This window comes from Rana temporaria, chromosome 5 (assembly GCF_905171775.1).
Source record: "Rana temporaria chromosome 5, aRanTem1.1, whole genome shotgun sequence".
NCBI lineage: Eukaryota > Metazoa > Chordata > Amphibia > Anura > Ranidae > Rana > Rana temporaria.
The window spans coordinates 333,351,801-333,378,879 of record NC_053493.1 but is presented as its reverse complement, the minus strand read 5'-3'; the positions used below and the strand labels follow the sequence as shown (position 1 = coordinate 333,378,879).

At 44.1% G+C, this 27,079-nt stretch overlaps 1 protein-coding gene across 1 annotated transcript; it reads left to right on the top strand.

Moving 5' to 3' along the window:
• VCPIP1 (valosin containing protein interacting protein 1) lies at positions 1–26,290 on the top strand. The gene is made up of 3 exons (XM_040354350.1): positions 1–2,650; positions 20,539–20,625; positions 25,330–26,290. The coding sequence occupies exons 1-3, from the start codon at positions 1–3 to the stop codon at positions 26,148–26,150; spliced, it is 3,558 nt and encodes a 1,185-aa protein (XP_040210284.1). The 3' UTR covers positions 26,151–26,290.
• The last annotated feature ends 789 nt before the right edge of the window (positions 26,291–27,079 follow it).

Sequence of the window (27,079 nt, the reverse complement as noted above, 5' to 3'; positions counted from 1 at the left end):
ATGTCTCAGCCTCCCCAGTCCCCAGCCCAGGCGCAGCAGAGGAGGAGGGGGGATCGGCGCATCTTCTCCGGCACTTGCCCGGACCCCCAGTGCCGGGCCCGGCTCTTCTTCCCGGCTCAGGGCTCGGCCAGCATCGAATGCACGGACTGCGGCCAGAGACACGAGCAGAGGCAGTTGCTGGAGGTGGAAGAGGTAACCGAACCGGACGTGGTGCTGCACAACCTGCTGAGGAACGCCCTGCTCGGTGTGGCCGGGCCCCCACGCAGGAACACTACCTCAGACATGGTGAAAGTCATGGGGCTCTCCAACTACCACTGCAAGCTGCTCTCCCCCATCCTGGCCCGCTATGGCATGGACAAGCAGACTGGCAAGGCCAAGCTGCTGAGGGAGATGAACCAGGGGGAGGTCTTTGACTGCTCCTTGTTGGGGGACCGGGCCTTCCTCATCGAACCCGAACATATCGACACCGTGGGCTACGGCAAAGATCGCTCCGGCAGCCTCCTCTACCTACACGACACCCTAGAAGACATCAAGAAGGCCAACAACAACCAGGAGTCGCTGATCCCCATCCACGTGGATGGAGATGGCCACTGCCTGGTGCACGCCGTGTCCCGGGCCCTGGTGGGAAGAGAACTCTTCTGGCACGCCTTACGGGAGAACCTCAAGAAGCACCTGAAGGAGAACTTGGACAGGTACAAAGCCCTCTTCCACGACTTCATCGATTCGGCGGAATGGGAGGACATTATCAACGAGTGCGACCCTTTGTTTGTGCCTCCTGAAGGCGTACCCCTGGGTCTGAGGAACATCCACATCTTCGGGCTCGCCAATGTCCTTCACCGACCTATCATTTTGCTGGATTCCTTAAGCGGAATGAGAAGTTCCGGGGATTACTCGGCCACGTTTCTTCCAGGTTTGATACCAGTGGAGACCTGCAAAGGCAAAGATGGACAGTTCAACAAGCCAATATGCATAGCCTGGAGTAGCTCAGGTCGCAATCATTACATACCGTTGGTGGGCATCAAAGGCTCTTCCCTACCCAAACTGCCCTTAAAATTGCTTCCCAAGGCCTGGGGTGTCCCGCAGGATTTAATAAGAAAGTACATCACATTAGAAGACGATGGCGGCTGTGTCATTGGAGGAGATCGAAGCCTGCAAGACAAATACTTGCTGAGGCTGGTGGCTGCAATGGAGGAGGTGTTCATGGATAAACATGGTATCCACCCCAGCTTAGTAGCGGATGTCCATCAGTACTTTTATAGACGAACTGGAGTTATAGGAATTCAGCCTGAAGAAGTGACTGCTGCTGCCAAGAAGGCTGTGTGTGAAAATCGCCTTCACAAATGCCTTGTGTGTGGTGCTTTGTCAGAACTCTTGGTTGCTCCAGAGTGGCTGGCCCCAGGGGGGAAGTTGTATAACTTGGCCAAATCTACCCATGGCCATCTGAAGCCCGATAAAAACTACAGCTTCCCACTTAATAACATAGTTTGTTCTTACGACGCGGTAAACGATGTGTTAGTCCCTGATTTTAACTTGAGCAACTTAACCAGTTGCAATTGGTGCCGCGGCAATTCAGTCCGCAGGGTGAGAAGCGACGCCTCCATAGTTTATTTGGATGGCGACAGAACTAACACCAGGTCTTATGGAGGCAAATGCGGCTGCGGCTTTAAGCATTACTGGGATGGTAAGGAATACGATAACTTACCCGAAGCATTTCCTATTACTTTGGAGTGGGGTGGAAGAGTCGTAAGAGAAACGGTCTACTGGTTTCAGTATGAAAGCGATGGAGCTTTCAACAGCAACGTGTATGACGTTGCAATTAAATTGGTGACCAAGCATTTTCCTGGAGAATTCGGCAGTGAAATTCTTGTGCAGAAAGTTGTAAACACCATATTGCATCAGACTGCCAAAAAGAACCCCGATGACTACACTCCAGTCGCCATAGATGGAGCTCATGTACAGAGAGTGGACGATCTTAAACTGGAGCAGGACTCTGATTCACACTTGCCAACAAAAATCATTCTCACTGGCCAGAAAGCCAAAACTTTGCACAAAGAGGAATTAAATATGAGTAAAACGGAAAGGAAGCTTCAGCAAAACATTACAGAACAGGCATCGGTCATGCAGAAACGCAAATCGGACCAGATAAAACAAGAACAGAAAGGACAAGTTCGATCCTCCTCCCCTGGGGCTATGAAAGACAGCCCATCATCTGGCCCTTCAACTCCCACCAAAACCCCTTACTCCCCGACCTCCTCTAAAGAGAAGAAAATCCGCATTACAACCAATGATGGGCGCCAGGCAATGCTCACCTTAAAGTTTTCAACTACGTTTTTGGAGCTTCAAGAGGGAATAGCCAAAGAGTTAGATATTCCTCCTTATTTACAGTGCATTCGTTATGGGTTTCCCCCAAAAGAGCTTCTGCCACCCAAGGACGGCTTTGAAAATGAGCCTGTGCCGTTACAACATGGGGACAGAGTTACAGTTGAGATTTTGAAAGCCAAAGACAAACCAGTACAACAGATGACATCGCACTCCGCTCACGCCGTTTCCGATGAGGATTCTGCAGTAGCTACAAAAGCCATTTCAAAGGAGCTTCAAGACCAAATTGACAAAGAGATGTACTCCTTGTGTTTGCTGGCAACCCTTATGGGTAAGAAAAAAAGCAGCCTCAACCTTTTTCCAGTTTATCACATTTGATTCTTTGTGCTATAGAAGTTGCTTTCTGTAGATTTTATCTTCTATAATTTTGAGATTTATGCGTACAGTTTTTAACCACTTCAGCCCCGGACCATTTTGCTGATCAATGACCGGGCCACTTTTTGCGATTCGGCACTGCGTCGCTTTAACTGACAATTGCGCGGTCGTGCGAAGTGGCTCCCAAACTAAATTGGCATCCTTTTTTCCCCACAAATGGTTTTCTTTTGGTGGTATTTGATCACCTCGGGTTTTATTTTTTGCGCTGTAAAGCACGACAATTTTGAAAGAAAATTAATATTTTTTACTTTTTGCTGTAATATCCTAAAAAAAATTATATATATATATATATATATATATATATATATATATATATATAAATGATTTTTTTCCTCAGTTTAGGCCGATACGTATTCTTCTACATATTTTTTGTAAAAAAATCGCAATAAGTGTTTGGTTTGCTCAAAAGTTATAGCGTCTACAAATTAGGGGATAGTTTTATGGCATTTTTATTAAAACATTTTTTTTTTTTTTTTAGTAATGACGGCGATCTGCGTTTTTTTTTTTTTTTTTTTTTTTTTTATCGGTACTGCGACCTTATGGCGGACACTTGACACATTTTTGGGACCATTGGCATTTTTATAGTGATCAGTGCTATAAAAATGCATTGATTACTGTAAATGTCACTAGCAGGGAAGGGGGTTGACACTAGGGGTGAGAAAGGGGTTAATTATGTTCCCTAGATGTGTTCTAACTGAAGGGGGTGGGACTGACTAGGGGAAATGACAGATCGCTGTTCATACATTGTATGAAAATGCGATCAGTTAGTTCTCCCCCTGAAAGGACCGGGAGCTGTGTGTTTACACACACAGCTCCCGGTTCTCGCTCTGTAACGAGCGATCGCGGGTGCTCGGCGGTGATCGCGCCCACCGGGCACGCGCGTTGGCACCAGGGGCGAGCAGGGGACGCGCGTGACCCTAGTGGCTGAAATTCAAAATCGCGTAATATCACGTGTTTTTGCGCAGCCGAACCGACCTGCTGCCGTAAAACTACGGTGGGCGGTCGGCAAGCGGTTAAAGCAGGGGTTGACAAATTTGCTTGGAATCTAGGAGCCAGCTAAAAAAGTTAGGAGCCAGAAAACGCACCCAGTCCCGACGAGTTTGCGCGCAGAAGCGAACACATACGTGAGCAGCGCCCGCATATGTAAACGGTGTTCAAACACAATTTTGAAGCGTGACATGTTGGGTATGAATTTACTCGGCGTAACATTATCTTTCATAATATTAAAAAAAATGGGGATAACTTTACTGTTGTCTTATTTTTTAATTAAAAAAAGTGTAATTTTTTCCCAAAAAAGTGCGCTTGTAAGACCGCTGCGCAAATACGGCGTGACAGAAAGTATTGCAACAATCGCCATTTTATTCTCTAGGGTGTTAGGATAAAAAATATATATAATGTTTGGGGGTTCTAATTAGAGGGAAGAAGATGGCAGTGAAAATGGTGAAAAATTACATTAGAATTGCTGTTTAACTTGTAATGCTTAACTTGTAATACCAACGGCCACCACCAGATGGCGCCAGCTCACATCTGGTGGTAATAACTTGTAATACCAACGGCCACCACCAGATGGCGCCAGCTCACATCTGGTGGTAATAACTTGTAATACCAACGGCTCACCACCAGATGGCACCAGCTCACAAAAAAACAAAAAATGTTTTTTTTTTGTTTTTTTCCCACCTTCCAAGCCAAGTCGCCAGGACCATATTTCTAGTCACCATAGCGACCTGGCGCCCGGGATTTGTCGATCCCTGGGTTAAAGTATTACAAAAGATACAACTTTTTTTTTGTATTGGATAGAGTGGAGAAACAATAAAATAAATATATATATCAATGTAAGCCATGGGTGCTCAACCTGTGGTCCTCCAGCTATTGCAGAACTACAACTCCCATCATGCCTCTGCCTTTGGGAGTAATGCTTGTAACTGTCAGCAGCTTACAATGCCTCATAGGACTTGTAGTTCCGCAACAGCTGGAGGGTCACAGGTTGAGCACCCATGGCGTAGGCTGTCTGCCTGTACATTGTATGGGCAGGCAGTTTTGCCATGACAGGAAGAATCGCTGAACTACCGCAGTGCTCAACAGCACCGTGGTAGTTCATTGAGAACTACAAACTGACAGCCGCAAAGGATGTCATTACTTGTAGTGCATTCATTCACAGAACTCTGTGAATAAATGACGCAGCCATGTGGACAAAGCCTTTTACGCTTTATGGGGGACTTCTCCCTGTACTGTTGTCACACAGACAGCAGATCCCCAAGCGGCTGCAGGAGCATGTTACATGTTCCAGCCTAAAAAGGGTGTAAAATGTAACCGAAGGTGAACTTATGTTTTTATTTGCAGAGATTTGCTCTCACTTCCTGTTTTGGCTATGGGACAGGAAGTTAAGGTAAATCTCCCCAATGGCGCACAGATGACAAAAAAAAATCTGCCCTCCCTTACCAAAATGAAGGGAAAAAAAACGTGCATGCAGTTCTACTTTTTAATTTTCACTTAAAGGACTCGTCTTATAGGATCAGGTAAATGTAGTATGGAAACATTTGCAGGTTCTAGTCCATTTTAAAGCTTAAAGCGGAGGTTCACCCTAAAAACATTTTCTAACATTACATTGTGCTCACTTCCAACATTGACAGTGTGCTGATTTTTTTTCTTTTTTTTTGCTGTACATACCACCGTATAGCTATTTTCCCCACCGGCTTCCGGGTAGTGGCTCCCGCGGGAGTGGGTGTTCCTATGCAGAGGCTAAGAGATTGACGTGATGACAAAAACTCCCCCCCGGCGCATAAGGCGCGTCGCCAGTTTCCGAAAGAAGCCGAACGTCGGTGCGCAGGCATCGTATAGCGCCGACTCGCAGTTTGGCTTCTTTCGGAAACTCGTAAAGTGCCTTATGCGCCGGGGGGAAGTTTTTGTCATCACGTGAATCACTTAGCCTCTGCATAGGAACGCCCACTCCCGCGGGAGCCACTACCTGGAAGCCGGGGGGGGGGGGGGATAGCTATACGACGGTATGTACAGCAAAAAAAATCAGCATACTGTCAATGTTGGTAGTGAGCACAATGTAATGTTAGAAAAATGTTTTTAGGGTGAACCTCCGCTTTAAATTAGACAATTGTGCATAGTAATATTGGCCCAGTGTACGAAAACATGTCCTACCTATATACTGGCTTATCCTGGTAGAAGCTGGAAATCGCTGTAGTAGACACTGCTGCTACAGTGAATGCTGCTGTTTTCCCAGTCTTCTGCAAGGCGTTCTCTGATTGGATTAGGTGGAGAGGGGGGGACATCACAATCTCCACCTTGTCTATCAGAATGCTTTGTATTGATTGAGAAAATGCGAAGTGTTCTGAATGGCGCCTGTGCCAAACAAATGACCTCCGATGGTAACTATGTAGCAGGGCAGCCACTAGGCATAGGACTTGGAAGACGGCAGCAATCGCTGTAGTAGAAGTGACTTCCTGGTTCTGTGATGATTGGCCAGTTATGATGCATGTTTGCTTACATTGGTCCAAACTGGACCAATATGACTTTGAAAAATCGTTTCAGCTTTAACGGCTAGGGTCACCTTTTACATAAACTGACCTGTGCAGACGAGGGGCCCCAATCGTGTAAAAACATACTGTGCTGTTTTTAAAAATATTGTTGAATGCAAATGCCATAGCTGCAGGACTTTTCTGTCATCCATGAAGCCTGACCAAAATACTCAATGTTACATTCTTACATGCTGACTTATTTTCAGGACATGGGCTACAACAAAATGGGTGCTGAGCCTTATTTGAGGACTAAACAAAAGTGATGATCTTCTCTTCCTTTGTTTTTTTTTGTTTTTTTTTTGTCCCCAGGCGTAAATTAGTACTGAATAGGGTGCATTCTGTTTTTAAGGTTATTTGGGGGGGTGAAAATAATATTTGGGGGGGTGAAAAAAATAAATAAAATAAATAACAATCATGTTATACGTATCCCTCCTGTGCAGTTGGTTTTACACAGAGCAGCCCAGAACCTCCTTTTCTCGGGTCCCTCTTTCCTGTTCCTAGTCTCTCTCCTTTTGAGTGCCCCCTCAGCCAGCAGCTTGTTACAGGTTGTCACCCAAGCCGAGCCGGCGCTCCGTGTATCCATTCAGTTACGGATCCCTGACCCCTATAGCCTTGGATTGGCTGACTGACTTTGACAGCCGCAGGAGCCAATAGCGCCGCTGCTCTCTCAGCCAATCAGGAGTGTACTGGGTGGCTGAGGGGATCGTGGACATTGCTGGGGGGGGGGGGGGGTGGCTACTGCACACAAGGTTTTTTATCTTAATGCATAGTATGCATTGCGATGATAAACCTTCTGCCTTTACAACCCCCTTAAAGGTGGTGAAAGATTTTAGACAAAATTTATAGAAAATAATTATTTCACAAGCCACTTTTCTATTTCAGTCCACAGCCATCTGATTTTCCTAAATTGCCAGATAATCCTATTTTGTTTCCTTGTGACCATGGCAACCCAGTGGGCGTTCCTTACACTTGTGTACAGAACTCCTTGATCAATATCTTCTTCTGCTCATGTGATTGGCTCGCTGTTTTTCCTAGCAGTTTTCCACTCATGATACTGGACCTGTTCATGTCTTGCAGCAGAATTCCAGACAACGCTACTATCTGGCGTTTTTCTTTTCTTACCAAAGTTACACTTTCAGATGTTGAAGTCCTAGCCCTGAACAAGGACTGCGACTTTAAACAATTTAAAATAGAGAACAGAGGTGAGCAATTGACTACATGTAAGTTTCAAAATGGAAAAAATACCTAAGTGCATCGCTGTCCCCTGATGAGCGCTTGCCAGTATTTGGCGGTGGTGAAATAATAGGTGGTACATGTTGATCAGATCTTCATTTGAAAATATCCCTGCTGCTGCTTAGAGGTTGGCTGATATATCGGCCGATTTTTGGCACTTTTTAATTAATCGGCATCGGCCGATTGTTTAAAAAAAAAAAAAAAAAAGAAAAAAGCTGATTCACTTCAGCATGACTTGCATTGACTTCTATGATACAGAAGTCATTGCAAGTTGCCTGAAGTTTCCTGTGGAGCGACTTGTCTCTGGGCAGCCTGCCAAGTGTGAGAAAAGAATACAATGTTTCTACTTATCAATGAACTGAACTGTGTAAAAGTTCTCAGTTTAACCATTTAAAGACTAAATCTTTTCTGACACGTGTTGCTTACAATTAAAAATCCTGTATTTTCTGCTAGAAAATCACTTAGAACCCCCAAACATTATATATTTTTATATATTTTTTTTTTAGCAGAGACCCCAGGGAATAAAATAGCGGTTGTTGCAATATTTTAAGTCACACGGTATTTGCGCAGCGGTTTTTCAAACGCAATTTTTGGGGGAAAATGCACTTTAACCACTTCCATACCAGGTACTTACGCAGCTTCCCGCCCAAGCCAATTTTCAGCTTTCAGCACTGTCGCACTTTGAATGGCAATTGCGCGGTCATGCTACACTGTACCCAAACAAAATTGGCGTCCTTTTTTCCCCACAAATGGAGCTTTCTTTTGGTGGTATTTGATCACCTCTGCGATTTTTTTTTTTTTTGCGCAACAACTAAAAAAAGGCTGAAAATTTGGAAAAAAAATTACGTTTATTTTTTTCTGTTAATTTTTTTGTAAATAAGTTTTCTCTTTCAATTACGGGCACTGATATGGCGGCACTAATGGGCACCGATGAGATGGCACTGATGGACATCGATGAGGTAGTACTGACGGGCACAGATGAGGTGGCACTGATTGGCGGCGCTGGTATGCGACACTGATGGGCACACATAGGCGGCACTGATGGGCACACATAGGCGGCACTGATGGGCACACATAGGCGGCACTGATGGGCACACATAGGCGGCACTGATGGGCACACATAGGCGGCACTGATGGGCACACATAGGCGGCACTGATGGGCACACATAGGCGGCACTGATGGGCACTCATGGGCGGCACTGGGCACTCATAGGCGGCACAGATGGGCACTCATGGGCGGCACAGATGGGCACTCATGGGCGGCACAGATGGGCACTGCTAGGTGGGCACTGGGCATGGATGGGCACTGTGGGGTGGCACTGATGGACACTGGGGTGGCGCTGATGGACACTGGGGTGGCGCTGATGGACACTGGGGTGGCAGCACTGATTGTTGCCAGTCAGTGCCCATTTGTGGGCACTGACTGGCATCTTTTTTCTTTGGTTTTTTTTTTTTTTTTTAGCTTTTTTTTTTGCCCACCCTGGTGCTCCAGGGTGGGCATCCCTGGTGGTCCAGTGTGGCGATCCGAGGGGGGGCTGCGCTGATAAACAATCAGCGCTAACCCCCCCTGTCAGGAGAGCCGCCGATCGGCTATCCTCTACTCGCGTCTGTCAGACGCGAGTGAGGAAGAGCCATCGGCGGCTCTTCCTGTTTACATCGTGATCAGCCGTGGTTGGACACGGCTGATCACGTGGTAAAGAGTCTCCGCCGGAGGCTCTTTACCGAGATCGGAGATGCAGGGTGTCAGACTGACACCCCGCATCACCGATCGCCGCGATGCGCGCCCCCACGGGCGCGCGCGGCATGAAATCCTGCAGGACGTTCTAGAACGTCCTGTCAGGATTTCATAACCACTTCCCGGACGTAAATCGGCCATAGGCCGGGCGGGAAGTGGTTAATGAATAAAAAAAAAAAAAACGGTAAAGTTAGCTCGTTGTTGTTGTGGGGGGTGTGTGTGTGTGTGTGTGTGTGCTGTGTTTTTTTTTTTTTTTCTTCATCCAAAAGTTTTGATTACCTGTTTTTGTGCCTGCTTCCTGATTCTCTTAACGAAGATGGTGGGGGCAGCACCCGAGAGCCGAGGGAGAGATCGGCTTCGGGTGCCGACATCGCAGGCGCCCAGGACAGGTAAGTGACCATATATTAAAAGTCAGCAGCTGCAGTATTTGTAGCTGCTGACTTTTAATATTTTTTTTCCGGCGGAACTCCGCTGCTTTCACACTGGAGCGGCCAGGCGCTATTCGGCTGCTAGCGGGGCGCTTATAACCCAGCTAGCGGCTGATGAAGAGGTGAAATGTGCCCGTGTAGCACCGCTGCAGAGGCGCTTCGGCAGCAGTGCCCATTCATTTCAATGGGCAGGAGTGGTGGAGGTGCTGTAAACAACGCTCCAAAGATGCTGCTTGCAAGACTTTTTTTTAACATCCTGCCAGCGCACCGCCTCAGTGTGAGGGGAGCCATTTTGCAGGCACTTTACAGGTGCTATTTTTAGCCCAAAAGCGCCTGAAAAACACCCCAGTGTGAAAGGGGTCCAACTGTTAGATTTTATGAGATGAGGGGGAATTTTTTTTCTTTAAATCGGCCTAACAAATCGGCATCATATATCGGCCGCAAGGATCTGTACATGTGTATCCGCTTGCTCAGCGGGGATCGCTCTGTTGATCCCTGCTGAGCTTGCAGAAGACAGGGCGGTCCCCACACACTGTGCAGGGACCGCCCTGTCAGAGCTCCGCTCTCTTCTATGGGGGGATTGGATGAACATGAACTGTCTGTATGTGTGCACCCGATCCGCTCTGCAGACAGATGGAAAAAACTTCACTACTGACCCAAACCACCCCCATCCCTAAACACTTACTAGACTCCCCTCACCATTCAAGTGAAGTCCTGGCTGCAGTGCCGTTCCTTTCACTTCCTGGTCTCACAGAAGTCTTAGGCTCTTGCTGCCTTCAGTCAAACTCCTGTGAGGAGGGGGCAGGGGTGTGGCTTGCCAGCACTGTGTGTGTCTATGAACATACACAGCCCGTGTGAACGATGAGTGCTCCCTTAGCACCGGACTGGCTAATGAGGCACCTGGATATGAGGGGAGGGAACAGTGCCGGCAGCGGAATGCCAACGAGGACATAAGAAATGGTTCCAACGAAATTTCCCTGTGCTTGGGAAAACCTAATAAACCTCCTCCCTTTAAGGCCCCTTTCGCATCTGCGGACCGTATGTCCGCTTTTTCATCAATCCGTTTACGGATGAAAAAGGGACATACATTAATCCCTATGAGATAGCGAGTGTCAGCAGATGAACATCCGCCGACACCTGATCTCATCAGTGTCCGCAATCCTCCGATTCTGCAGACGGAGGAAAGTCATTTTTTGCGCTAATGCAGAGAATGCATTAAGGTTACAAAAAAAGTTTTTTTTTTTTTTTTTTTTTTACCACAGCTCGGGCTTACTTTGCGGGGAGGGCATCCATGGATGTCCTCCTGTAATCATGCTCTGTAATGTTCAATGCTCTGTAATCGCCAAGTCCTTTGGACTTGGCTGATCAGACTGCGGTTAAGGGCCAGTCACAGTGGCCCTTTACCATGTGATCAGCTGTCAGCCAATAACTGGCTTCTGTTTACTTACATGATGAGCTATCTGTTTTTTTTTTTTTTGTTTGTTTGTTTTCTCGCACTGACAGTGTGAGGAGAAAAGAAAGCTGTTAACTGGCTTCTGTTACAGGGGCGTTGGTCCAAACCTTGCCGATCAATTCCCACTGGTGCTCCTAATCGGTACCTCATCAAAGTTACTTATCAGTAGTGCCCACTAAGGATGAGCTCTGGCGTGTTCGCATAGAACACGTGCAGAGCCCGCCAGGAAGTGTGCACGGCGCTGCGCTAATCACAGCCAGGGAGACATTTCACGATCCCCGCAGCCGAGCATCAGGACAATGTCTCCCTGGCTGTGATTAGCACAGCGCCGTGCTCACTTCCTGGCGGGCTCTGCACGTGTTCTATGTGAACACGCCAGAGCTCATCCTTAGTGCCCACAAGTGCTGCCTCATCAGTGCACATCAGCAGCCTCATCTGCACACATCAGTGAAGGAGAAGAATTACCTGTTTGCAAAATCATATAACAGAATATGAAAAAAATAATTTCAGTCTTTTTTCATTTGTTAAGCAAAAAAAGTGGCGATTAAATACCACCAAAGGAAGGCTCTATTTGTATGGGAAAAATATAAAAATGTTGTTTGTGTACAGTGTTGCATGACTGCGCAATTGTCATTCAAAGTGTGATGCCGCTGAAAGTTGGCCTGGGCAGGAAAGGGGTATAAGTGCTCAGTAGGCAAGTGGTTAAAGATGGTGGTTCAAGGGTTCTATTGATGATAGTGATGTTTATTTGGCTCTTGTAACATTGCTTTCATACTGTGTGGTCAGTACCCACCTGCACTGTTGTGTGGCTGTATGTAATCTGGATCGGGCCTTCCGCTGCTGAGAGAATCGTCGGTCTCTTCTAGCTATGAGTCAGCGAATCTGAGAACAGTGCAGAAATGCTGGCTGTCCTTTGTGTTTATCCTTGCAGTACTTGGCTTTTGTATATTTAGCAGATGTTATGTTTCTTAGGGCAGCACGTTACAGAAGATGTGCAGCATATTTGCACGTGTCTGCTGACTCTTCACATTGTACACAGTGTTGGTTTGTTAATGTTTAGCTTTCTTGGTGCAGAATTGTGGCTATGCACTTTAAGCCCAGATAACTTCAATATTCTATTATTCTTATTAAAAAAACAACAAAAAACTAGCATACCCATATCTGTGGATTTGTGATTGCAATATGATTTATATTTCTTTTGTATGATTTTTATTTATTTTTTTACAACTGTTTAAACTTTAATCTCCGTACAATAGTAACTAGCCAAAACATTTTTTTTATTTATTTTTATGTATTTATTTTTTAGTTGATTTCAGACACAAGCTCAGTTCTGATGATTGTGCCACATTACCTGCCCGACTTTATAAGATTGCTGTGTAATTGAACTTCAGTTGTTTCACTTTTAGCTTTGGAGGCTTATTTGGCAGGAAAAAAGGGGATCGGGAAGGCGTGCCAGGAGGGCATGGTACAGGAGGATCATGAGAGCATTTTATTATTTTTTTGCAAATTGAGCTTTCTTTTGGTGGTATTTGATCGTCTCTGCTGCGGTATTTTATTTTTTGCCCTATAAACAAAAAAGGGTTGTGAATTTTGAAAAAAAAAAATTAAACCGTTATTTTTTTTTTACCTTTTTTGTCTATAAAACGTACCCAGTAAACATTTTAATATTTTTTTTTACATTTCTTCATCAATTTTGGCCAATATGTATTCTGCTACGTATTTTTGGTAAAAAAAAAAATCCCAATAAGCGTATGTTGGTTTGCGCAAAAGTTATAGCGTCTACAAATTATGGAATATTTTTATTTTTTTTGCTAGTAATGACAGCGAATGGTGACATATAGAGACTTGCGATATTGTGGTGGACAAATGAATGAATGGGTGACTTGTATAGCGCTACACATGCAAACTGAATCACCTCTTGGCGCTTTTTGCAGCCAGTGTCTTCCTGGCTGGTGCGGTCATTTACTCTGTAGGATCTCGACACACTTGGGACACAGTCATATATACATATATACTGGGCCAATTTGGACAGGATCCAATTAACCTACCAGCATGTCTTTGGAGTGTGGGAGGAAACCGGAGTACCCGGAGGAAACCCACGCAGACACAGGGAGAACATGCAAACTCCAGGCAGATGGTGTCGTGGGCTGGATTTGAACCAGCGACCCTTTTGCTGCTACGTGAAAGTGCTAACACTACACCACTGTGCTGCCCACTGTGCAGACACCCATTTGACACTTTGTGGGGAACAGTCACACTAATACAGTGATCAGTGCTAAAAAAAATATGCACAGTCACAGTACTAATGTCACTGACAGGGAAGGGGTTAACTTCAGGGGCGATCAAAGCATTAACTGTGTGCCTAGGTTGTGCTTACTCACTGGGGGAGTCGCTCTGACTAGGGGAAGACATGTATCCATATTCCTGCTTAGCAGGAACACAGGATTATTGCCTTACCTTCTGACAGAATGATAATCGGTGGGTGCCAGCGGACATCTATTGCTGGGCTCCTGTATGGAAATTAGAGCTGCACGATTAATCGCGAAAAGATCACGTTCTCGATTCACCCCCCGCGATCTCCAGGCTGGATGACCCGCGATTTTTGGATCCAGCATGGAACGCAAATGGCGCAGATCGAGCAGTACCGCTACTCTGGTGCGGCCATAGGAAAGTCCCCGGCTTCGACCTAGCTCCGGAGCAGTGGCCATCTTGGTACACTCGGCGGCGGTTGTCTCGTTAGGAAGTGACGTTTCGTCGCCGCCGTCTTGCTCCACCCCACACTCCTGCACAGTAATGTTAGTGAAAAGGGGGCAAGCGAATATCTTGTTACACCCAACAGAGTTTTAGATTTCAGTTATTTTCAACACAAAACGGAGCTTATGTGCTTAAATACAGTATATGGGTAAATCTGACAGACTGTTTACTTGTTAAATTTTAAAAGCAACAGCAAACCTTACATGCATGCTAATGTGACAGAACACCTCTGATTTTCATTTAGTTAAATGTGAAAATCCGAGCTGTTCTTTCACATTAGCATGCATGTAAGGTCAGCAGGTTTGCTGTGGCTTTTAAAATTTAACATGTAAACAGTCCGTCAGATTTACATATACTGTATTTAAACACATACGCTCCGTTTTGTGTTGAAAATAACTTAAAATACGTTTTTGAGAATCGTGATCTTCATTTTATGCAAAAGAATCGTGATTCTCATTTTTCCCAGAATCATGCTGCGATAACCATAGCTGGAACTCCAAACGCACGAGCACTCACTAGATATTTTCACCCCGAGTCTCGGACATTGTAAACTTGGGATGAATGAAGATATTGACAGAATGTGTGTTTCGTGCAGCCTAGGTTTTATTCAGTAGTCAATTTGACTTAAAGTGGATGTAAACCCAAAATGTGTTTTTTTTTTTTTTTGATGTCGCAATGTAGAGAATAAGATTTCCTATCATCTGTGCCCAGTCTTGCCACACAGTTAATCCAGCACTGAGCAATCCTTTTTTTATTGTTCAGAGAAATAAAACGGACTTCCAGATAAAGACCCAAGTCCTTGCTTGAGGGACGGGTTATTTACATACCGTGTTTCCCCGAAAATAAGCCTGGGTCTTATATTAATTATGCCAACAAAAGACACAGTAGGGCTTTTTTTCAGGGTAGGTCTTACTATGTAATGTGATGTCTTCTCTCTGCCTCTCCCTCCCTGCCTGTCAGGAATTCCCAGTGTGAACTGAGTTAAAATGCTTGTAAAATCCTATAATCCCCTCTATTACAGTAATACATAATGTACAATGTGTGTGTTTCTGTAATATAATTGTGCCAAATACCTTTGTTATAGAGCCACTCTCTGCTTCTGTGACCCGCCGGAGCTCTCTTCCCCCGCAATTATATTACAGAAACACACACATTGTACATTATCCCTTTCATGCCTATGCCTATGTATGACATTTGGTGTTTACAAGTTAAAATCCATATTTTTGGCTAGAAAATTACTTAGAACCCCCAAACATTATATATATATTTTTAGCAGAGAATCTAGAGAATAAAATGGCGATTGTTGCAATATTTTATGTCATACGGTATTTGTGCGGCGGTGTTTTAAACACAACTTTTTGGGAAAAATTTACTTTCATGAATTTTAAAAAAATGAAAAAGTAAAATTAGCCCAATTTTTTTGCATAATGTGAAAGATGATGTTATGCCGAGTAAATAGATACCAAGCATGACACGCTTTATAATTGCACGCACTCGTGGAATGGCGACAAACTACGGTAACTAAAAATCTCCATAGGCGACGCTTTAAACTTTTTTTACGGTTACCAGGTTAGAGTTACAGAGTAGGCCTAGTGCTATAATTATTGCTCTCGCTCTTACGATCGCGGCGATACCTCACATGTGTTATTTGAACACCGTTTTCATATGCGGGCGCGACTTCCGTATGCGCTTTCTTTGCTGCGCAAGCTCGCGGGGAGGGGGGGCGGGGGCGCTTGAAGAAAATTTTTTTTTTGTTTTCTTATTTATTTATTTATTTTTTCTAATATTACATTTTTTTTTTTTTTTTTTTACATTTTGATCACTTTTATTGCTGTCACAAGGAATGTAAACATCCCTTGTGACAGCAATAGGTGGTGACAGGTACTCTTTATGGAGGGATCGGGGGTCTAAAAGACCCCCGAGCCCTCCTTTGCACTTCAAATTATTCAGATCGGCGAAAACGGCGATTCTGAATTAGGGGTGTAACGGATCGTCACCGATCCGTGATCCGAACGGGCCACCCCGTTCGGATCGGCACACCCCGCGATCCGCGGAGCGCTCCGGAGCCTAGGCCTAGGAAAGTCCCCGGCTTCGGCCTAGCTCCGGAGCGATCTTGCTCCACCCAGTCTGCTTGCCAGAGCCCAGCGTGACACGCCTCCCCGCCTCCCCGGGGAGGCGTGTCACGCTGTGCACTGGGCTCTGGCAAGCCGACATGGAGAGGGAATAGTAGCAGAGAAGCACTAGTGTGAGAGGAGGAGGGGGGGGGGGGGGTAGAGCACATTTCACGGGTGGATTAAAGAGGAAGCAGGTGAGGCTGTTTGGGACTTGTTAAAAGTACAATCTTGATGTTTTTACAGCTATATATAATTATATATATATGTAATATATATATATATATATATATATATATATATATATATATATATACATATATATATAATTATATATAGCTGTAAAAACATCAAGATTGTACTTTTAACAAGTCCCAAACAGCCTCACCTGCTTCCTCTTTAATCCACCCGTGAAATGTATGTGTGTGTATGTATGTATATATATATATATATATATATATATATATATATATATATATATATATATATATATATATATATATATATATATATATATATATATATATTACACACACACACACTTTTTTTTTTTGCGCTGATCCGAAAATGATCCGATCCGTGACTCCTGATCCGAGGATCGATCCGATCCGTGAGTTTTTTGATCCGTTACACCCCTATTCTGAATACTGTGTATTTTTTTAAATCCGGCGCCATTGGCATCTGAGAAACCCGGAAGTGACGTCATGACGCCGCTTCCGTGGTTTCAATGCGGACACTGAATCAAAGCCGTTTACGGCTTTGTTTCAGAGCGCGCCGAGACGCTGGAGGCGCCGGATCGTGGATCGGGTCTCCCGGTGGGACGGGAGGCCCGGTCAGAGCGGCGAGAGGCGGCGGGAGGGCGGGGATGTCCCCTCCCGCTCCTCCGGCATAACAACCGAGCGGCTTTTAGCCGCATCGGTTGTTATGTTTGGAAAGCCGATCGCCCGCTCTAAACAACGGTACCGGGATGATGCCTGCGGCTGCAGGCATCATCCCGGTATAACCCCTGAAAGCCGAGGACGCATATATGCGTACGCTCGGCGTGAAAGGGTTAAATACTACTATAATAGAGTGGATTATAGGATTTTACAAGCATTTTTAACTAGGGCTTATTTTCAGGGTAGGGCTTATATTGCAGCCCTCCTGGAAAATAACGCTAGGTCTTATTTTCAGAGTAGGTCTTATTTTTGGGGAAACAGGGTATCTCGTGCACTAGCTTGCAGACAAGCACAGCTTCTGTAAAGTGCACAATTCACATCCCCCTCCCCTCTCCTCCTCTCCCGTCCAGCTCTCCCAGGATTGGCTGTCTTTCCTGTGTTTTGATTAAATGTTTTCAAAATATGGGGTGATCCACCGTTCAGTGTAAACAGCCATCAGAATATACATAGACAAGAAGCTGTGCTTGTCTGCAAGCTAGTGCATGAGATATGTAAATAACCTGTCACTCAAGCAAGGACTTTGGTCTTTATCTGGAAGTCTGTTTTATTTCACTGAACAATAAAAAGAGGATTGCTCAGCGCTGGATTAACTCTGTGTGGCAAGACTGGGCACAGATGACAGGAAATCGTATTCTCTACATTGTGACATCCACTTTAATGGTCTGTCTGTCATAGATGATGGTTGCAGGCGGTATTGAGTAAAGGCCAACGTCATCTCTCATCTAACTGCTACAAGGCCAGATAAGCTGAACCTGTTGACTGTTATTTTGATCTTTGTGTCTGTCAGTGATACTTTCGGTTCTCATTTTTTGGTTGTCTTTTTGTATTTGAACAATAATGTGGAACAGTTTGGAGTTAAACAAATGGGGAGTCTTAAAGTGTCTCCAAGCCCAATCGTACACATTTGACATAGTCAGGTCCATAAATATTGGGACGTCGACACAATTCTAATCTTTTTGGCTCTATACACCACTATGGATTTTAAATGAAACAAACAAGATGTGCTTTAACTGCAGACGTTGAGCTTTAATTTGAGGGTATTTACATCCAAATCGGGTACATTTCTGGGGTACCCGCCAACACTTTTGGTGCTTCGCCCCCTCGCGGAGTGGCCCCCATAGAAATCTGCTTGCTATAGGGCATTCATGCAGGCTTGCTTGCTAGCTGTGACAGCAGCAGTAGCTTTTAAGGAGGGAGAGAGCTGGGAGAGCCGCTGCTCTTGTGCCCCAATGAAGACGTTGTTCTTCCTTCACTCTGTCATACCGCAAAATTTGATGAGGAAATTTGCCCTAATTTGGATGTGGTCAGGACTGTAAAAGTCTACTTGTCAGAGTTCCTTTTTTGCTCTGCCCAGAGGTCTTTTCAAGGACACCCTGTTTCCTATTCTACCATTGCCAGGTGGATTAGACAGCTCCTCCTTAAAGTAATTGTAAAGGATGATATGTTGGGGGAGGGGGGGGATATGTCTCCTCTCCTATTCAATCCCATCCCCATACAGTTAGAACACACTGAGGGAACACACCCCTTGATCGCCCCCCTAGTGTTAACCCGTTCCCTGCCAGTGAGATTTACACCGCAGCCTCGCCTAAAACATCGTGCCTGCAGCTCGCCGCGATCCTGGGAAAAGGCCCACGAGCGGCATTCGGCCTGATGCCGCTCGCGACCTTTTCCCAGGATCGCGGCTAGCTGCGGGCAGGATGTTTTAGGCGAGGCTTCGGCCTAGTCTGCCGCGATCCTGGGGAAAAGGCACTCTGCGTACTAGGCCAAAGCCGCGGCCTCGCCTAAAACATCCCAGGATTTTTTAGGCGAGGCCGCGGCTTCGGCCTAGTCCTCGGAGAGCCGGTCCTATGGAACAAAACATTTTTTATTTTTTTTGCCCATGTCCACCTTCCAAGCCAAGACCCCACTCGCCAGGATGCTATTTCTAGTCGCCAGGGCGACCGGGATTTGTCGAGCCCTGCCTTAAGAACCACTCACTTCCTGCCCAGGACTACATGTCTCATGAGGCATTGCTCCTCACACATTTACATTCACAAATTCTCAGGCACTTACTGACACGTATGGACGGTGTACTGAGCTGTATGTGTGCTGCACTTTATTTCCTGATATGTAAATAATGCATTCTGCATGCAGCCCAACTAATCGGCTGGCCGATTAATCGATTATGAAAATAGTCAAGGTCCCTTTCACACTGGGGCGGCGTCGGCAGTAAAGCGCCGCTATTTTTGCCAATTTTGCAGCACTATTCGGCCGCTTGCGGGGTGAGACCGGTACTCTGATGGGCTTTAGACGAGTACTCGCGTACTCTGGGCTGGAGATGGGCACTCTGATGGACGGTTGACTGGTACTCGGGTACTCTGGGCTGGTGACATGTCCTCTTTATTACTGGGGGCAATCAATGTGATTTGGACGGTAACTAGCTGTCTAGATAATTGCATGCTGAAATACTGCATCAGGTCATCAAAGAAAAATATTTTGAGAATATTTCAAATACAGTATGTGGTTTTTTTTTTTTTTTTTTTTTTTTTTTTTTTTTTACCTAAGAGCCGGTTCACACAGGGGTGACTCGTCAGGCGACTTAGTCGCGCTCCGTTCTGTACTATGGAACCGTTCTAATAGGAGCAACTTGAGTCGCTCAGATTTAGAAAAACATTCCTGTACGACTTTGGGACGACTTTAGGGCGACTTGCATTGACTTCAATACAGAGGTCATTTTGCAAGTCGTCTCTGAAGTCGTGTGCCTTGCTGAGTTGATCGGCAAGTTGTGCTGCCGCAGTGTGAACCGGCTCTTGGGCATATTCTGTGTTCCTAGTTTTGCACAATGGCCTGATTAGACGGGTAAATAGACGTGCAATTTGTTTCGGAACGGATTTTGACAAATTTGTTAATTGGCAATTATCCGAATTAATAAAAACCCATTTAACAATTTTATTTTTTGGAATATTGCCACATTCGAAAATCTAAAATAACTAATAACTTAATTATTACTAACTATTAAATTATAGGTATTGGAATTTCCTTTCCAATTTGGCTATTAATGGACGTAACAAATACGAATTTATCCGAAGTTGCGAATTATCTGAAAAAACGCATGCCATATCGAAAAGAATGGAACGTAACAAATTAATAATAAACAATAATAATAATAATAAACTTTTTTTATTATTTGTTCCATTCCATTTGTTGAGATCTGGCATTCATTATTTCTGATAATTTGTAACTTCGGTTACATTTGTATTCAGTAAGTTCACTAACAGCCAAATTTGAAAGGAAATTCCAATACCTATAATTTAATTATTAGTTATTCTTTCGGATTTTCTTACTTATTTTTGGATTTTCGGATTTACGTATTGCGATCAGAACAAATGACCCGGGGGGGGGGGGGGGGGGATGACATTTTTCGGCAGTGCACATGTCTAGTGAATAAACTGACATCTGGCGAAAGACACTGCATTGTTAATGTCAGTTCATATTGGTAGTGGTACCTATCTCTTTCTCTCCGGAGAATACTTTCTATATACCTGAGCAGGGGAAGATGTTGCGTGTGAGTGAACAGGTCTGTATTGGTGCTGTTACTAATTTTTGTATTTCTTTTTCTCTTGCAGGGGAAGATGTTTGGTCTTATGCTAAAGGACTTCCACATCTGTTCCAGCAGGGAGGTGTCTTTTACAATATTATGAAGAAAAACATGGGTACAGTGATGCTATTTCTTACAGTGTGCTACGTTACTCATTTTAGATTGAGATTGGGGGGGGGGGGGGGGACATTGACTGAGGTTTAATAATGTGATTGGATTCTGCTCATTATTAATGGCAAATACTTTCTTTACTGAAAGGAAACGTATGTTGTGAAAAATAACCACAAAGTCCAATTGCAGACTTTAAGTGCTGGTTGCCTTGCTGTCATCCTGTGCCTTCGAGGTCGGTGCTTCCTGAGCTACTGCTGACCTGGAACAAGTGTACAGACCGGGAGCTCTGCCCTCGCATGCTGCATAGGTGTTTAAGTAAGAAACTATTAAAACTGCACTTCAGGCATTTAAAAAAACAAAACTACTTCAGATATGTGTTTTTATTGTGTTCCATAGAACTAGCATATATACCTCTCTGTCATACGTGTCCACATCAAGCCAGTCATTCTCTATTGCAGGGATATGCAATTAGTGGACCTCCAGCTGTTGCAAAACTACAAGTCCCATCATGCCTCTGCCTCTGGGCGTCATGCTTGTGGCTGTCAGTCTTGCTATGCCTCATGGGACTTGTAGTCCTGCACACCTTGAGGTCCGCTTATTGCATATCCCTGCTCTTTTGCTTTGTAAGGTGCTTTCATTTTAAAATGGAACATGCCAAAGGTGGGAAGACCACAGTGATAATTACATCATTGTGCGTGTCCAATCACAGGCTATGGTGCATCTTGGACCTTGCTGAATTGCTTAACAGCAGGGTAATCCTCTGTAAGGACCAAGACTGCTGTCTAGCAGGGTTGCTTTGGATTACAATACTAACCGAACAAAATGACGCATCCTGCTAAGTAAAACAGGTTACCCACTGTATATCTATTATATTGGGTATCTATAGGTTTAACTGTAGCTCAGCTTTGAAGCCAGAGGCAGCTAGATCATCAGGAGGAGATGAGCACTGACATGGTAAATTATACATGCAGTAACTTTTTTTGGGGACAATGGTTGAACAAACAAGAACTGCTAGGGAACTTCAATCTTCGCTTGTGTGTTTATTTTAAAAAAATGTAACCTCCCTTACCTGTTATGCTGGGTTGCCCTTGATTAACATACTTGACTGCCCAGCGAATCCAAGGAAGAAGATAACTAAGTGGAAACTGAATCTTCAAAGAACTGATCTGAGAACTCCTCCTGGGAGAATGGGCAGTCATCCTTGGTCTCTTCTAAGCTGAAAGAACCCATTAAGGTTCTGGTGGAAAAAGGGCGCTACTGTTTTAAAACTAGATCTGTTCCCATCTGCTGAACCTAAGGTCACCAGTATGGGAATCTCTCTTCCCAAATTCAAGTAACCTACTACATCCTTTTCAAGTTCACTGAATTAGTACAAGATGTTTTAAACACAGACTGGTCACGGCTAGACAAACTGTATATGCTTCCCAGGAGGTTTGTGCACCATTACCTAGTGAAGAATGCTTACTACAAAATGTGGAAAGTATTATTTTGTCTGGATCTGGATGATTCCAGCCTCAACAAATCCCTTACATTTCAAGGTGAGGTGCCAGCCTTCATAGACCCAGTGGACAATAAATATGTGGCCTTCCTCAGTCTTTTTTGCCCTGTCGAGCTTGGCCATGGAAACTGTTTTTTTTTTGTTTGTTTGTTTTTTTTCACCTACAGGTAAGCTTATAAAATGGCTTAACCTGTGCTCTGTTTAAGAGATATTCAACCTGGATGCAGCTGGTGATGTCACTGACGCATATGCTCTAAAGGTCTGGCCTATTGTGTAGGAGTGACATCACTGTGGCTCCAGAAACTCGTAAAGCCAGATCCTGCGGACCCGGAAGAAAGATGGATGCCCTGTCAGCTGTAACAGTGCGCCACTGGGGGGACTTCGTTCTAAGGTAAGTATTTCATAATGTGCTAGTATGCGATGCATGCTAGCACGTTATGCGGTTGTCTTACAGGTGTGCTTTCTTCTTCTTTTTTCTTTTTTTTCTTAAAGTGACGTGGTTTACTACTGCTTTAAAAACTGGAGATCCTCTCAGTAGCCTTGCACTACTTTGATGCAGGGTAGCCAAACTGTCTACAAAATTCTCACTTGGAGCTCTTGTTGCTGAAGATGTGCAGGATCATATTACTGGGCAGGGACAGTTGTTGACCTCCCCCCTTTTTTTTTTTGCTTTGACTTGGAACTTTTCAGATCTATGAGTCCAGGATGTAGTGTTTGAGGGGGGGGGGGGGGGGGACAGGCTGGAGTTCGGAATTTCACAAGAAAAACAATGGTGTGCTTGGTTTTAACGTAACTTTATTATTTCATGAGTTATTTACAAGTTTTTGACCACTTATAAAATGTGTTCAATGTGCTCTCCAGTGACATGTGGCGAGTGCTACACTGTGGGATTTTGCTGAATGAATCTAGGACAGCCACTGATGTTTCTTCATTAGTGACAGATTTCATGCGTCCACATTTTGGCAAATCCAACACTGAACCAGTTTGATGAAACTTAGCAAGCAGTTTGCTAACTGTAGCATGGGAGATGGGTGGTCTCGTAGGCTGTCTTGCATTGAAATCTGCTGCAATGACCCGGTTACTGCGTTCACCAGACATCAACACAATTTCTATCCGCTCTGCACGTGTTAACCTCGGCGACATGTCAATGGCTGTAAACAAAGAGAAACTTGGAAATAATGAAAGAATAAAGTAACGTTAAAACCAAGCACACCATTGTTTTTCTTGTAAAATTCCAAATAAGTTTGATGTGTCACATGACCCTCTTCCTATTGAAAAAACAAAAGTTGGATTCAAAATGACCGACTTCAAAATGGCCGCCATGATCACCACCCATCTTGAAAAGTTTCCCCCCTCACATATACTAATGTGCCACAAACAGGAAGTTAATATCACCAACCATTGCCATTTTATTAAGGTGTATCCATATAAATGGCCCACCCTGTAGCTCAAAACGCAATAAAAATGTGTAGCGCTGAAGTGTGAGAAGAATTCTGATAAGAATCAAAACATTTTAATAAACCTCATCATATGTGCACACTGTAGTGAGGGAAAAAACTCATACGAAAATGGCATATAAAAACAAAGTCCAATTAATGGGTGTTTATACTCTTTCTAGTAATGGCCACCAGAAATAAATGTTTGGCCTATGATCTCATTCTTGGTTATGTATGCATAGAAATTAGACGCCAGAAGTTTAACTAATTTTTGCAGGACCAAGCATCCAGCTATGGTTAAAAACGGTATTGGCTGTTCCACGGTGACAGGAGCACTTTAGACTCTGCAGCTTATATTAAAGTACACAATTGTGTAACTGTTATCTGTGAAGCTTGGAGAAATTATTATTTTAAAGCTGTAGCATTTGTGGTTTGCTTGTTAACAAATGTTGATGCTAGCTTTAAGCACACATCCAGTTACCTGAAATAAGCCTGTATCTGGTCCTCCTCCTAAATTATTCTAAACAGGAAAAATTTGTGTAATAATAGGAAAATGGAACAATGGTTTTTTTTTTTCTACAGGAGTCTACAGTCATAAGGTGATAGACCATGCGTTCTATTAGATTATACTAAAGCTGTCATGGATATAGAGCATGTGCTATAGATAATTTGAGTGGTAATGTAATTAGTTTATATCCTGAAAAATGGTAGAAGATGGCTGTAACAAATTATATTCCTACTGAAAGTCCATTGTGTACTGTTTACATACATAAGGCTTTGGGTCAGACCTCCCCTGCTGTGGTCAGATGTACATTCATGTTGCTGATGACATCTTGCCAGTGACAAGATCAATAACAGATTGTCCTAGGGTGTTTACTCCCTAGCTTGCTGGAGAAGTAAGATGTCCTTTTCTCGCTAGCGAGTGAAATTCAGCAGCTTCATGGGCTAGTGAGGAAGCAATTTCATCAGAGTAAATAGCCCCCTTACCTGTGTGATTCTGCTGATTGAGATGTGTTGCTGGCTACATATTCGCCCATCTGATATCACACCTTCTGTAGAGGAAGATTTAGACAATTGAGGATAATCTAAAAAATATTCCGGCATCCAAACCAGTGGTCTCCAAATTGCGGCCTGGGGGCCAGATGCAGCCCTTTTCTTGCCTTTATGTGGCTATTGGGTCACTGCTCCTCCCACTGACGCCATTGATGGGGCACTGCTCCTCCCACTGACGCCATTGATGGGGCACTGCTCCTCCCACTGACGCCATTGATGGGGCACTGCTCCTCCCACTGACGCCAATGTTGGGGCATTTTCTACATAATTGAAGCCTACAACGCAATTAAATTGGAATGAAAAGGATCAATACTCGCCTTTTCAACCGTCCTGTGCCGACATCTTTATTGGCTGGCATGGGACGATGTCACTCATGCAGGGAATCTAGTCATTCTGGCACACAGGGATCAGGCCGCTGTAAGCTAAGCTGTTAACGCACAGCTCAGTTGATATTTCGGGATTGCTGTGAGCAGTTAGGTGTAGAAGAGACATTGCATGTTTCTTCTGCAATAAAAAGTCTACCTACTAGTGTATAAGTGTAGTTCTGCATGAAATCAAAGGAAACTTACCTGACCATCCACCATTTCAAAATATAAAAGTAGAAGATATACTAAAAATGTAATTCTACAGATAAATCAAATGTGATACTTCATCTCTTTTCTGCAAGCATGCACTTTATATTCTTTATATTCTTTTGTAATTATTTTTCTTTTCTTTTTAGGAGTGGTGGATGGAAAGCATTGCACATTTCCCTACTTGCCTAATAAAACGTTTGTCTACAACGCTGCTGAAGATAGGTTGGAACTTTGTGTGGATGCAGCAGGGCATTTCCCTATTGGTCCTGAAGTTGAAGATTTGGTCAAAGAAGCACTGAACCAAGTACGTTCCGAAGCGTCTTCTAGAAGCAGAGAATCTAGTCCCTCACATGGCTTGATGAAGCTTGGCAGCGGTGGTGTGGTAAAGAAGAAGTCTGAGCAGCATCACAATGTAACAGCTTTTCAAGGCAAAGGGCACTCACTAGGAACCGCCTCGGGTAGTCCAGAACATGGTCAGAGAACAAGAGCTCCATCTAAGCCTAGCACTACAGCAAGCTTTAACAGTACTCCAATATACGATCCTTCTTTTACTTCAACAGCTAGTGACAGCGAACTGATCCGAGTAGCTCCTGGTGTCGTTACAATGAGAGATAGCAGGCAACTTGATCCCAGCATAATAGAGGCTCAGCGGAAGAAATTGCAAGAAATGGTTTCTTCCATCCAAGCTTCAATGGATAAGCACTTACGGGATCAAAATGCAGAGCCATTGACCGTGTCATCCGATATCGCTCAAAAAAAAGAATGTCTTTCTTCAACGCCTGTGAGCGATCCTTCAGTTGTGACTGTGGACACAAGTCGTGTAGCGTCAAACAGTAATAAGGAAGGTTCCTTATCAACATCAGCTGTGAGGCCTAAAATTAAATCGTCGGCCTCAACAGATCCGGAAGAGATGGACAGCCAAGATGCAGAAATAGCCAATGTAACTGAGCCCATGGATCATTCATGATGGCTCAGAGGTTATTATGAGAAAAAGATTATACAGAAAAATATATATATGTATAAATATGTAGTATGATGGCTGGGCCACGGTGTGAAATAGTCCTTTGCATAATTCTTTAAAAGAATATTAAACTCCTTTTCGCTGCATGAAAATGTGTGTAATTGGGGGTTGGACAAAAAACAATCTTGGTTTATTTTAGCTTTCACGTGACAAAAAATTTAATTTATAAACCGTTCTTCGTATTTACCGCACTATTGATGCCTGCAATGCTAAAATGTGGTTCTCTGCTGGCAAGCACCCTAAAAGTTATGATGAATCTGGAGAAAATCTTGCATTGTTCTGTGCAGTCTATGGGTAAAATGTCTAGATTACCTGAACGGTAATTTCCATAATAAGACCAAAAGAAGCATCATGCCATGACTTGGGATGTTTCCAATTCCCATATGCTTACCAATTGAGTCCAAGAAAATGGCTTCCTTTTATTGATCATATGTGATTGGCTGCCTTAACTATATCTTTGCAAACACAGAGCTACAGGCTGAGTCGGGTCAAGCTTGCCACGTTAGTTTTTAAGTAACAGATATTGAGATGTGATGTTGTCTATAGCAAGGAATTTATACATTTTGCTTTCAATTTCTAGCCTGTACAGCGAACAAATTAAAGCAGGAGTTCACCCATAAATGCTGTTTTTACCCTTAGATGGATGCTCATTTAGTCTAGGGCAGTGTTTCTCAATTCCAGTCCTCGGGCCCCCCCAACAGGTCAGGTTTTCAGGATTTCCCTCAGATGAAGACTGTGGTGATTACCAAGGCAGTGAAACTGATCAAATCACCTGTGCAAAATAATTGAAATCCTGAAAACCTGACCTGTTGGGGGGGCCTGAGGACTGGAATTGAGAAACACTGGTCTAGGGGAATCGGCTAGTTGTTTTAAAA